At 40.1% G+C, this 12,419-nt stretch overlaps 1 protein-coding gene across 8 annotated transcripts in view; it reads left to right on the forward strand.

Annotated features, from left to right (window-relative positions):
- The window catches only part of NR1H4 (nuclear receptor subfamily 1 group H member 4), a 110,986-nt gene that overhangs the window by 69,293 nt on the left and 29,274 nt on the right, over positions 1-12,419 (forward strand). For all 8 annotated transcript variants that reach the window (XM_072773282.1, XM_072773284.1, XM_072773281.1 and 5 more), the window contains one exon: positions 2,603-2,968. In XM_072773282.1, the coding sequence (XP_072629383.1) occupies positions 2,603-2,968 (366 nt within the window). The remainder of the gene's footprint in view (positions 1-2,602; positions 2,969-12,419) is intronic.

Consider the following 12,419-nt stretch of genomic DNA (forward strand, 5'->3'; position numbering starts at 1 on the left):
TTGGCCTCAGGCAAGTTGCTTCACTTTGCTGGATCTGTAGGCAGAGAGATTCTGGGGCTGGGTGTGGGAACAGGTCATTGACAGGGAGGCTAAAAATCTAGCAAGAAGAGTAAGTAAAACAAATGTTTTTAATGCTTTTCCATTCTTTTCAAGCCTATTCACTCCACAAATTTTAGTCATATTTGGTTATGAAATAGATCAGGATTTTACTTATGTTTTATCTCTTCTTTTTGCTGTAATAATATCATATTTTCATATTCTTCCATTTTGTGTTTATAAGACAAAGGACTGTTGCAGAACTTTTTGTCTGTCAGATATACCGACTCAACACTGGTTTTATATGGAGAAGTCAGGCATGAAAGATAGGAGGTTAATTTTTGCCCAGATGGTGTATACTTTGTGGTTCAACAATCTTTTTCTGAATCAAGGCAGAAAGCATTCTTTTCAACAAACTTTTGATAGGCATATATTCCACTTCACCCTTGTGGAAGAGCCTGGAATTCTCATCCCATAGACAATTAGTCTTATACTTATGGAGATTTCAGATACAAAGAACAACTATAAGAGCACCCAGCATGATGTCTTTTCTTTCCAGGTGAACAAGGGAAGCCCAGGCAGGGTAGGTAAGTACCATGTAACTAGATTCATGATGCCCAGGGACCTAAAGTCCTAAAGTCAGGGAAAACTTCCTAAGAGAAGCTATACTCAAAAAGGATATTTGGAGATAGGTAAGTGGAGAAGAGTGAGATGAAGTTCTGTGAATGAATGGCTGTGCTGCAGAAGGTTCTAGCTCAGGAAGCAGCTGGGGACAGGGAAGGGAGGTCCTATGTCTGGAGGCAGCAATGCACATTCAAGGTTTAGAGAAGTCAAACATGAGAAATGGCCGGAAAAGAAAAGGTAGGATCACGGAGAGTCTTGTACACCTGGTTGCGGCTTACCTGCAAGCAGAGGCATGGAAGTACAGGGGGAGGAAGAGAAAACCATTCATCATCATGCTTTAAGGTATCACACATCTGAAATTGTCCTAGAGGAGTGGTTCAGCACGTGGCTTTGATGTCCGACTGTCACATCTCAGCTATTTAGGTAGGTAAGAGGAAAGTTGCCTAAATTCTCTGTGCCTCAGGCTACCCATTTGTAAGTGAGGATGACCATGTTACCCATCTCATAGGAATTTGTGAAAAAGTTGAAACTAGTCAAGTGCCTGGTGCTAAGATGGCATCTCTGAGACTTTCCTGATAGTAGTAGTAGCAATAATACCAACCCAAACCACCACCAGGTCTGGGGCACTGCAAAGAGTAGTAGTATCTATGCGTGTAGTATCTGTGTGTGTAGATACATAGATCCACAGTCCCTAACTGACAATTCTAAATTCCAAAAGCTCTAAAACCTGAATGTTTTATCCAAAGTTTGACACAAATTTCTCTGGCGGCAAAAGCTGACCTGAATGGATTTGAGGATACTGATGACCTTTATTTATTCTACTTAGTATGAATATCTGGACCTCTCATCGTGGGAAAGGCTGCTGCATTGTATTCAGAGCTCTGTCCTGGGCCATGCTGGGAGAAACAGCACTGTATGCTCTCCTAAAACACACAATTCTGAATCCCAAAGCACATGTGACCCCAAGGGTTTTAGATGAGGGACTGTGAATCTGTATTACCTCGTTCAATCCTCAGCATATCCCTCACTATAGATATTTTCATCCCAAGCTGGCTGCCTTGAAAAACAGGTTCATCAGTAGTTTCAGTCATGTGCCTGAAGTCCACTGTTCATTAGAGGTGGACTTGGAATGTCAGTCTGGGGTTGCCTGACTGTGCTTGAAGAATCAGACACATTTGTGTACTCTCCTATATCTTATTTATGTTTATTAAATTTTTTAGTATTTTGCATGATTTAAATATTTCTATTTCTGAAACAGCCATGGTTTGTGTCTCTTGGAAATAGAAGCATTTTCAGAACCTTATAGTTTTCCAATACCTATAGGTTTTATAGATAAAAGACTCATTTCGTAATAATAGCAGTAGGAATAATAATTATTATCACTATTTTATTATTTTTAAAAAGATTTTATTCATTTCTTCATGAGAGACACAGAGAGAGAGGCAGAGACACAGGCAGAGGGAGAAGCAGGCTCCATGCAGGGAGCCCGATGTGAGACTCAATCCTGGGTTTCCAGGATCATGCCCTGGGCTGAAGGCAGGTGCTAAACCGCTGAGCCACCCCGGCTACACTTATCAAGCAATTTTAATCTTTACTCATTTGAGGATGAATATGGTTATATTTTATATTGCAGTTTAATTTTAAATTTAGTTGTTGATAGTTGTTGATTAGTTTAAATTCAGTTTTTGTACATTTATAAAACACTTTGTATTTCTAAAAACTGTCCATTCATATCCTTTATCCTTTTTTCCATGGGGTTGTTGAATTTTTCTTATTGGTTTGCCAGTGCTCTTTACCTATTAACAATGAGTCTTTGATCTGTCTTTTATGTTGCAGATAGTTTTCTGAATCTGTATTCATTAAATCCTTTCACAGTGTTTTTTTTTAATATAGTTAAATTTTGGTCTTAGACATTAATTCTAATTTTGTTACTCTTGCTCAGGTGTCCTAACAGAACAAGCAGCAGGACCTCGGGGACAGAATCTAGATGTGGAACCATACTCCCAATACAACAATGTTCAATTTCCGCAAGTTCAACCACAGATTTCGTCATCATCCTATTATTCCAACCTGGGTTTCTACCCCCAGCATCCTGAGGAGTGGTATTCTTCTGGGATATATGAACTCAGGCGGATGCCAGCTGAGACTGTCTACCAGGGAGAGATTGAGGTAGCAGAGATCCCTGTAACAAAAAAGGCCCGAATGGGTGCATCAGCAGGGAGAATAAAAGGAGATGAATTATGTGTTGTTTGTGGAGATAGAGCATCTGGATACCATTATAATGCACTGACCTGTGAGGGGTGCAAAGGTAAGCATCTCTAGTTGGCCATTTTCTCCTTGAGGTTTTACTCTATTGGTTGTTGAAATCCTTTAGACTGGATTCTTCCCTTTTCCCAGGTAACTTCCCATTTTCTCTTCCTCCACTCTGAGCTGTTATACATCTTCAGGAAAAGTCTTTTAGTGCATTTAGCTTATGCATAAATGAATATAAGTGAACTATTTCCTGTTTACAACCCCACACATGGTTAAAAGAAATATATGGATTGTGGTGGTGGCGGGGTGGGGGTTGTTTTTTGGTTTTGTTTTCGAGAGAGAGAGAGAGAGAGAGAGAGCGAGCTCAACGGAAGGGCAGAGAGAGAGGGAGAGAGAGAGAAAGAACCTAAGTAAGTGCCATGCCCAGCACAGAGCCTGACATGGGGCTCAATCCCCCAACCCCGAGATCACAACCTGAGCTGAAATCAAGAATTGGGTACCCAACCATATGAGGCACCCAGGCACCCTGTTATTTTTTAAAAGAAAGAGAAACTGTTGAACTCATCTCTTTTAAAACTGAGATCAAGGAGAATAAGACTTTATTATGCAAGGTATTTATTACACCTAAATGGTAAACTTGTTAGTTCTAATACTTCATTTCCACTGTATAGATGAAGAAAGTGTAGCACAGGTGGTTGGTAAACTTACTCAAGGCTTCCATGGATTAGAGCAGGGAAGCTTCGAATCTATAGCTTATGGATCTAACTCTAGAGCGTCTGGTGTCAACCACTAGGCTACCATGTCTTTTAATCCTTGCCTACTGAGTGATCATTCTACTCTTGGAGCTATTTGCTCAAGACTACTATTCTATTGACTAAATCAACGGCCGAAGTGTTGTATTGTTTCGATCAAGGAATAAGCCCCTAAAGTCCATAATGTAGGCCAGTTCACCTCCTTATAGGTGGATACTTGGTGAAACCTGGTCCTCCTGAGAAGAATCTGGGGCATCCAGGGTGACTGGGGTGAAACCAGTGTGCCGAGGACAACCCCAGAAAGCACTGACTTTAACAGCAGGCAGGGGAAGAATAGCCCCTAAAGGATATAGAAGGAAGCCAGAGATGGGAGGGTACCAGGAAAGCACAGGGTCATAGGACACAAGGATCCAGAAACGTGGTCAAGAGACAACCCCATCCTTGGACGTGGGTTGGGGGGGTGGGGCAGGTTAGGAAGGAAAAGCTGGATCTGGATAGAGTTTTTAAGAGCAGAAAAAGGCAGAACTCTTTGGTTGATTCTGATTTGGGACTTTGCCCCCAGGGTGGGAGCAAAAGGACCAGAGGGTGGGGAAGAGATGAGATGGAGTCAGGAAGGGCCTGTGTCCTACATCGGGTTGGCAATGTTTTGTGTGTGTGTGTGTGTGTGTGTGTGTGTCTGTGTGTGTGTGTTTTGGTTTTTTTGGTTTTTTGTTTTTTTGTTTTTTCTGTAAAAAGAGAGTAAATATTTTAGGCTTTGCACCATAGTCGTCTCTGTTGCAATTACTCAACTCTGCAAACACACCCACCTAAAGAAGAGGCAGGCGGCCTGGGTGGCTCAGCGGTTTAGCACCACCTTCAGCCCAGGGCTTGATCCTGGAGACCTGGGATTGAGTCCCATGTCGGGCTTCCTGCATGGAGCCTGCTTCTCCCTCTGCCTGTGTCTCTGCCTCTCTCTCTGTGTCTCTCATGAATAAATAAATAAAATCCTTAAAAAAAAAAAAAAAGAAGAAGAAGAGGCATAGCTGTGGTTTTATTTAACCTACAAAAATAGGCAAGGAAATTTAAAAACAAAACAAAAAACCCCCAACCAGGCAGTAGGCTGAATTTGGCCCATAGGCCTATAGCTATAGTTTGATGACTGATTTTCTAGTCCAATGACTGGAGGGTGAGTGTGAGAACTAGCTGGAAACTGTGTAGTAAGAGACTATAGCACTCAGCATGGATACCAGAAATGTAAACTCATTTTGTATAACTGGATTGAATTCAATTTCAAGCCCTAGTGGAAACCATATTTTTTCTTCAATTCGGGATTATTTTACTCACTCCTGCTCCTGTGCTGCCCTGAGCCTGGGCAACACCAGGTGCCTCTCCAGGCTGTCTCCAGGAAGGTGCACAAGGATTTTTCTGTTCTAGGATTCCCGAATGACGTGGGGTTTTTATCATCTTTCAACACACACATCCTAGGATCAGTCCCGGCACAAAGGTGAGAGGGACGGAGCTCAGGGCCTTCTCATGCACTTCACATGTCTTGGCTCTCTTCACTTCCTCTTTATTGTCCTACCTTTCCCAACTCAGGGGAAATTTAGTCTCTGAGATCTTGAGGCTTAGGCTTTGGTGACAAAAAGCCAATAACAAGCTCCTTTGTCCATTGTATATATTCTTTTGAGGAAACAGATGAATACTATCCTGGCTTTGTGACTAGGGAGGAGGTTACAGCACAGGGTACAGTACAAAGGAAAGGACCAGAGTACCCCACACCAGGAAGGCCTAACAGCTCGGCCACCTTGGTCCCTGACTCCACACCCCTTCAGTATCTGTGCTCACCAGATACAAAATGAATCTTATTCCATAGCTTTCTATCAAAGGAAGTGTGTGGACTTGGGAGTTTCACAGGCATGCATTGAATCTAGACCATAAGCCTTGGCTGAATAAGCATGGTCCTTAATAATATCAGTCAGAGTTCAGTGAAATAAAACAGAAACCAAAATTTCAAGCAGTAGGAATTAATATGGGAGAAGTTGGAAAGGCAGAGGAGCAGGTTCTGTGCCAGGTCTCCGAGAGGATGCTCAGTGTCACACTGCGAAACTGGCCTGTCAGAGAAGTTGCTACGGTCATGGAAATGGGGAAATGGGAAGCTAACTCGGAAATGTTGGCTCCAGAAAGACCACCATAGCTGCCATCTAGGCATCTGGAAGCTGCCTCTTCCAGAGCTACGGCTTGCCGGGAAAATCTGTACACATACGTGATAAATGCCCTATGTTTTGCCTTTCAACGCCCTCGAAGCTAGCAACTGGAAGCCAAGATGTTGCCCCCACACAATTCCACAATCCTGCTTGCCAGCAGAGACGACAGTCTTGCAAGGGCATCTGTCCGACATAGCTTACATCATCTCCATAGTCTTAGTTGCAAGGGAGTCTGAGAAAGATTGTGTTCAATTCTGCTGCCTTTACGGTAGAGAGTGCACACTAGAATCGAAGCAGGAGCTGTGGACATCCAGCCAGCCAATCCTCAGCTTATAGATGTTGCTTCTCTGAGCCTCCAAGCTGCAAACAAAGGGTAATATCTGTTCCACAAGGTCTTTGTAGAGTTAACTTAATATTATGTGTAAAGATCCTGGCAGCTCTCTTGCTTCTGGCTTCCCAGGAGATCTGTCAGTGATGCTTGTGATGCTTACACACACACACACATACACCTACACACACCTGAGAAAATGCTTAAAAGCTTAAAAACAAAACAAAGACCATAGTTAAACATTCTGATTTCATTGGTCTCATATCTGTTTCTATTAGAAATATTTTAACCTTAATAATGAAGGCTTTATTGTCGACATTTATGGCATCCACGAGAGAAATTTCAATACGTTTTTAAAAGTAATAATTGTAAGAGCATAAGCATAGCACAGTGACAATGCCCACCGTTTGCTCAGCACTAGATTAAATCAAGAGCTTTCTCCCCTCTCCCCGCCCCCCTGTGATCAGCAGGGCTTATGAAATTTTGCTAATGTTTGGATGAATTTTGATTCACACTTGAAGTGTCAGCTGAACAAAGCTGATCTGCATCTGACTGGAAATTTCAAACGGCTACATTTCCAAATAGGTCAACGTCAGTCACATCCATCTCTAGGCTGGGAGAGTCTTCACTTATCAGCTAGAGAAAGGTAGAATTCGTAAAAGAAGTTTTGTGAGTAAATGGGTGACCTGTTGTCCTTTTGAACATATTCTTAGTCCTGACATTCTAGAAAAGACTCCATAGTTATTGCAACTGTTCTGGTGTGTAAAATAGATGTGGAGTGTTTCCAATGGGTCAGGGCTGAGGTAGGTGCCCTGACTCACACATGAACTTCCTGAAATCCGATTTGATTTTGAGGTCTGATTTTATAAAATCTGATAATGAACCTACTGATCTCTGTGGGTCAAATTATTTTAGAGTGGGATGCAAGGGGGTAGGGCTTAAACTATGTCACTGCATTGGAAGTAGTTTTTTTTTTTTTTAAGATTTTATCCATTTATTCATGAGAGATACACAGAGAGAGAGGTAGAGACAGAGGCAGAGGGAGAAGCAGGCTCCATGCAGAGAGCCTGGTGCAGGACTCGATCCCAGGACCTGGGGATCATGACCTGAGCCAAAGGCAGACACTCAACTGCTGAGCCACCCAGGTGCCCCCTGGACACCTTTTGTGATAAGTGTTATAAAATTCACAGGAGGAATCAGATTCTGACAGCAGACAACCCAGATTTCAACATCCCCTTCCCCCCACTGCTGATTTTCTTCCCAGCTGTTCCTAGTTAACTCAGTGTGTCTGGGCTTTAGACTTTTCTCCTAATAAATGAGGATAATTAATAAAGATGAGGAGAAGGAGGAGATGAGGAGAAGAAGGTTGAGGCTGAGATGAGGATAATGGTGATGCAGCTGGGAGATAAGATATATCAAATAATTATTATGTGCAAGCTTTATCTGGGGTTTTACCTGAATTAGTTTGTTTAATCTTCAGGACCACTCTTTGAAGTAGGTACCTAGGGGTCAGTGGGAAAATTAAACAAGATCATATGTATAAACCAATTAACATATGCCTTGCCTATGGTGAACCCTCAATAAATGTCCATTATTATTACTATTATCATTGAATTGTGAAGAAAAAAATGAGAGATTGTTTTTGAAATGTCCTGTTCTATACCTGGCACACTTAAATGCTCAGTGATCATTAGTAATTGCTGCTTTGTTGGTAAATTCTCATTATTTTATTTTTGTTACCCTTCTGCTCATCTAGCCTCCCAAACTTTGATCATACACGGTCTTCAAAACTATCTCTCTTCCTATTAACTAATTAAGTAAGCTTCTAGCTCCTGAGAGTTTGAATTCATTAATTCTGTTCTTTATTCAGCAACTATTATTAAGTACCAACCATATGCCAGGCATTATTCTAAGCATGGGAGATGCAGCAGTGTACAAAACAGACAAAATTCCAGCTCTCTTACTCACCATTGTAAAGCAAAGCAGGGGAAGTTTGTAGAACTGAGCTAAAATAGACAAAAAGAAAAAACAGTGAAACAAAAAAGTTAAAGATTACAAAATGTAAAAATAATGAAATAGTATCAAAAAGAACATACAGAAAAATCAAGTAATGAAAGGATGATTTCCAGTGGATAAAAATTGAAATTTCACATAAATATATAGCAATGATGCAAGACACACCTAAGACATAAAATTATATTTAAACAAGAAAAGGTATTTGAACTAAATATATAAGCAATATGTAAATATGAAAGTAATGACTGAAAAAAACCCTCCAGTTTGCTTAAGCCTCCAGCTCCTGGGAATTTGCCTATCTGGGAGTCTGAAAATGAGTGGGAAATATCAGAGAGGGAGACAGAACATGAGAGACTCCTAACTCTGGGAAATGAACAAGGAGTAGTGGAAAGGGAGGTGGGCAGGGGGAATGGAGGGACTGGGTGATGAGCACTGAGGCGGGCACTTGACGGGATGAGCCCTGGGCGATATGCTGTATGTTGGCAAATCGAACTCCAATAAAAAAAAAATTACAAAAAAAAAAAAAAAGACATGCAAAATCAAGCTCACGCAGAGCATTATTACCCCTCCCCTCATTTTCCCAATCTAAAAGTATTGACCCCCACCTCCATTGTATTTGAGATGATCCAGTATAACCCTTTCAATAAGCAGTAGAAAACAAAAGCTCTATGCATGATTTATCTTTTCTTAGAGATGGACAGCTTTAGCTTTTGTTTTATCAAGTGAACATAGAAAAATGGCTACCCTCTTGGGATGGGAAAGAACCCCCCCCCCCCAAATAAAAGGGAGGAGGAGGGAAGAAAAGAAGAAAAGGAAAAAAACACACCAAAAAACAATAGGAGAAAGAACAAAGCATGCATGAATTACTCAAGAAATTATCCTTTCATATTAACATTGCCGAAATTATTGAAAAAATAATTAATGGACTCAAACATTTGAGGAAGGTCATGACTCTGTGTTATGGGCTGGGCAGTTCCCACCGTAGACTGTTTATTTCATTAATCCTTATAATGGCTCCAGGAGATGGTATTGTCATCTCATTTTTGGAAATAAAGATACCAACACTCAGAAACTTGTCCAGGTCTCACAGCTGTGAAAGAATGGAGTAGAATTGGTAGTCAGATCCTCAGGATTCCTGAGCTATACTTTTTCTCTGTGTTGTCTTTCCTTGTAACCTGCTGTCAATGACTTTCCAAAGATAGCACTTTCCAAAGGCATATGCAAGGAAAATGAATGTTTTAAAAGTTGGTTTTGCATTTAGGAAAAAAAAAACACATGAATGAAGAGAAAAACAAACACGATCTAGGTGATGGTGAATCCAAAACCATTGGTTGTTTGACGAAATGGTTTCTTGGTGTTTGTTCTCCACCAACATGCTTGCTTGCTTGCTTTCTTTCTTTCTTTCTTACTTTCTTTCTTTCTTTCTTTCTTTTTTTTTGACCAACATGCTTTCTAAAAGCAGTCACAACTCTAAATTATTGAACAACACTCATTTGTGTGTAAAGAGACTATCTTCTTAATAAGAAAGTAGGGTTGTCAGCCCCTTTCACACATAGAAATGACAACCACTAGTCATATCACTTTTAAAAATAATGAAGCATCTAAGTATTTTCATTTCTAATTGTGATACACATGAGGATTAAAATATATAATTTCAGAATTGCCTTTGTGGGAGCTTACCTTGCAATGCCTTATACTTTGACCCTGTACCTTCTATTAATAAGTGAAGGTGAGAAAGTAGGAATAGACTGAGTTGCCTCCCAGGCAAACTCCCACAAAGGCAATTCTCATATGACTTCAGAAAGGAGAGTGGTTTCATTTAATGGCCTCTGAGATTTCCTGTTTGCTCCTGTAAGGCTACTGTTTGTGTTTATACAGCCTGCTTTTAGCAATCTGGAGGACGGACAAGATGTGTGGTTGGATAGAATGTTAGGGTCTTTATCTTCCAGGCATGGGGACTCCCCATTCTCCCTGGAGGTCCACCTCCCACTCTGGTTTATATTCCTTGCTTGAGATAGCATGCAAATACTACTGCAATCCATGGATTAGATGGAGGGCAAACTTTTTGTTAAGGGCCAGATAAGATAGTTAATATTTTAGGCTTTGTAGGTATTAAGGTCTCTGTCACAACTATTTGACTGTCACTGTAGTGTGAAAGCAGGCATGCATGTGAATGAACTTGGCGATGTTCTAGTAAAACTTTATTTATGGATGCTAAAATTTGAATGTCCTGTACAACTTTCACATACCACAAAATAATTTTCTTTTTGACTTTTTTTCACTCACTAAAAATCTAAAAGTCATACAGAAATAGGCAGGGGGTGGAATTTGTCCTGGATGCTGTAGTTTGCAAACTCCTGGCTTAGCACCATGCTCCCTCTGAGAGTTTGTAGGCCATCAGCATCTTGTATCTGAACTTGGAGTTTCCTCCATTGCTCCTAATCCTGCATTCTTCTGCAACTGTCTTGGGCAAGTTTTTTTTTTTTTTAATAAATTTACTTTGTGTCCTGGTTTTCAGAGATTCATCAACATTTTTGTTACACTGAGGGAGTTGTATTCTAACTCCTAGAGACTATGCAATTTCCATGAACATTTATTTTGTGGTATTTTTGACAGAAGGGGGTAGAGAAGTTTGACTTCTAAAGTTAGAAAGGGTATAGCTCTTTGACTACTAAGGGTATAGCCTTTAAAGTGTATAGCCCTTTGACTACTGTTTGTAGATTTGTCTACTTTTTAAAAGGATGTTAGGCAGCTTCCTAAAATTATTCAAAGTCAGTCCTTTTATTTTTATTTTATTTTATTTAAGTAAGTCCTTTTAAAATGTATTTAAGAAAAAAATCAATAGGGATTGTAGTTGGTAAAAGCAAGTGTTGGAAAAGTCAGGTTAAATTTGTTTGACTATCTGTGGCTTTCCAATAGATTAAAGGAAAAACTCAAAATTAATTATTAGCAGGTACTAAATAGTCAATCATAATTTTCATCACAAGAAATAACTGGTGTGGGTGAAGATGTGAAGAAAACAGAACCCTCTTGCAGTATTGGTGGGAATGCAAAGTAGGACAGCCATTGGTGGGAATGCAAAGTAGGGCAGTAGGGTAGGAAAACAGCATGAAATTTCCTTAAAAAGTTGAAAATAGAACTACTATATGATTCAGTAACCACACTACAGGGTATTTACCCAAAGACTACAAAAACACTAATTCAAAGGGATACACGCACCCGTATGTGTACAGCGGCATTATTTACAATAGTGAAGGTATGGAAGCAGCCCAAGTGTCCACTGATAGATGACTGGAAAAAGAAGATGTGGTGTACATATACAGTGGAATATTCAGCTATAAAAAGAATGAGATCTTACCATTTGCATGACATGTATGGAGCTAGAGAGTATAATGCTAAGTGAAATAAGTCAGAGAAAGCAAATACCATAGGATTTCACTCATATGTGGGGTTTAAGAAACAAAATAAATGATCAAAGAGAAAAGAGATAGGTAGATATCTAGATCGATAGAGAAACCAAGAAACAGACTCATAATTATAGAAAACAGACTGATGGTTATCAGAGGAGAAGTGGATGGGGAGATGGGTGAGATAGGTGATGGTGATGAAGGAGGGCACTTAATGCAGTGAGCACCGGGTGTTGTATGGAAGTGTTGAATCATTGTATTGTATACCTGAAACTAACATAACCCTGTATATTAACTCCAATTAAAATAAAAACTTAAAATATAATTTTCATCAACTTTATCTCAGAGGATTGAGGTTTGCTTTTTCGAAAATAACAGTCTGACACTGCTCCTGCTAGGTGATCAGGAGTCTATTACCAAGTTCTAAAAAGATTAATGTCTAAAGACCATTTTTAGCAATGTAAGCTCCTTTCTAGAAGGACAGCCTAACGTACGGGTCAAGAGCATCGAGTTTGGAACTGAGCCTGTTGGGGTTCAAATCCAAGCTCCACTATTTATTATCTGTAGGACCTTGAGCAAAATGCTTCTTCTCTGTGTATCCTGTCTCCTTAGCTGTAAGAGGGATATAATAACAGAATCAACTTCATAGGATTGTTATGAATATTAAATGAGTCACCATATGCAAAGTGTTTAGAACAGTGCCTGATACAAGTTATGTTCTACCCAAGTGGGTGGCTGAATCCTTTTTATTTGACAATGTGCTGAGACGGACCTAAAGGCTATATTTAGTCTGTATTGGATATAAAGATGGCTTTGTGCA

This window comes from Canis lupus, chromosome 13 (assembly GCF_048164855.1).
Source record: "Canis lupus baileyi chromosome 13, mCanLup2.hap1, whole genome shotgun sequence".
NCBI classification, from domain to species: Eukaryota; Metazoa; Chordata; class Mammalia; order Carnivora; family Canidae; genus Canis; species Canis lupus.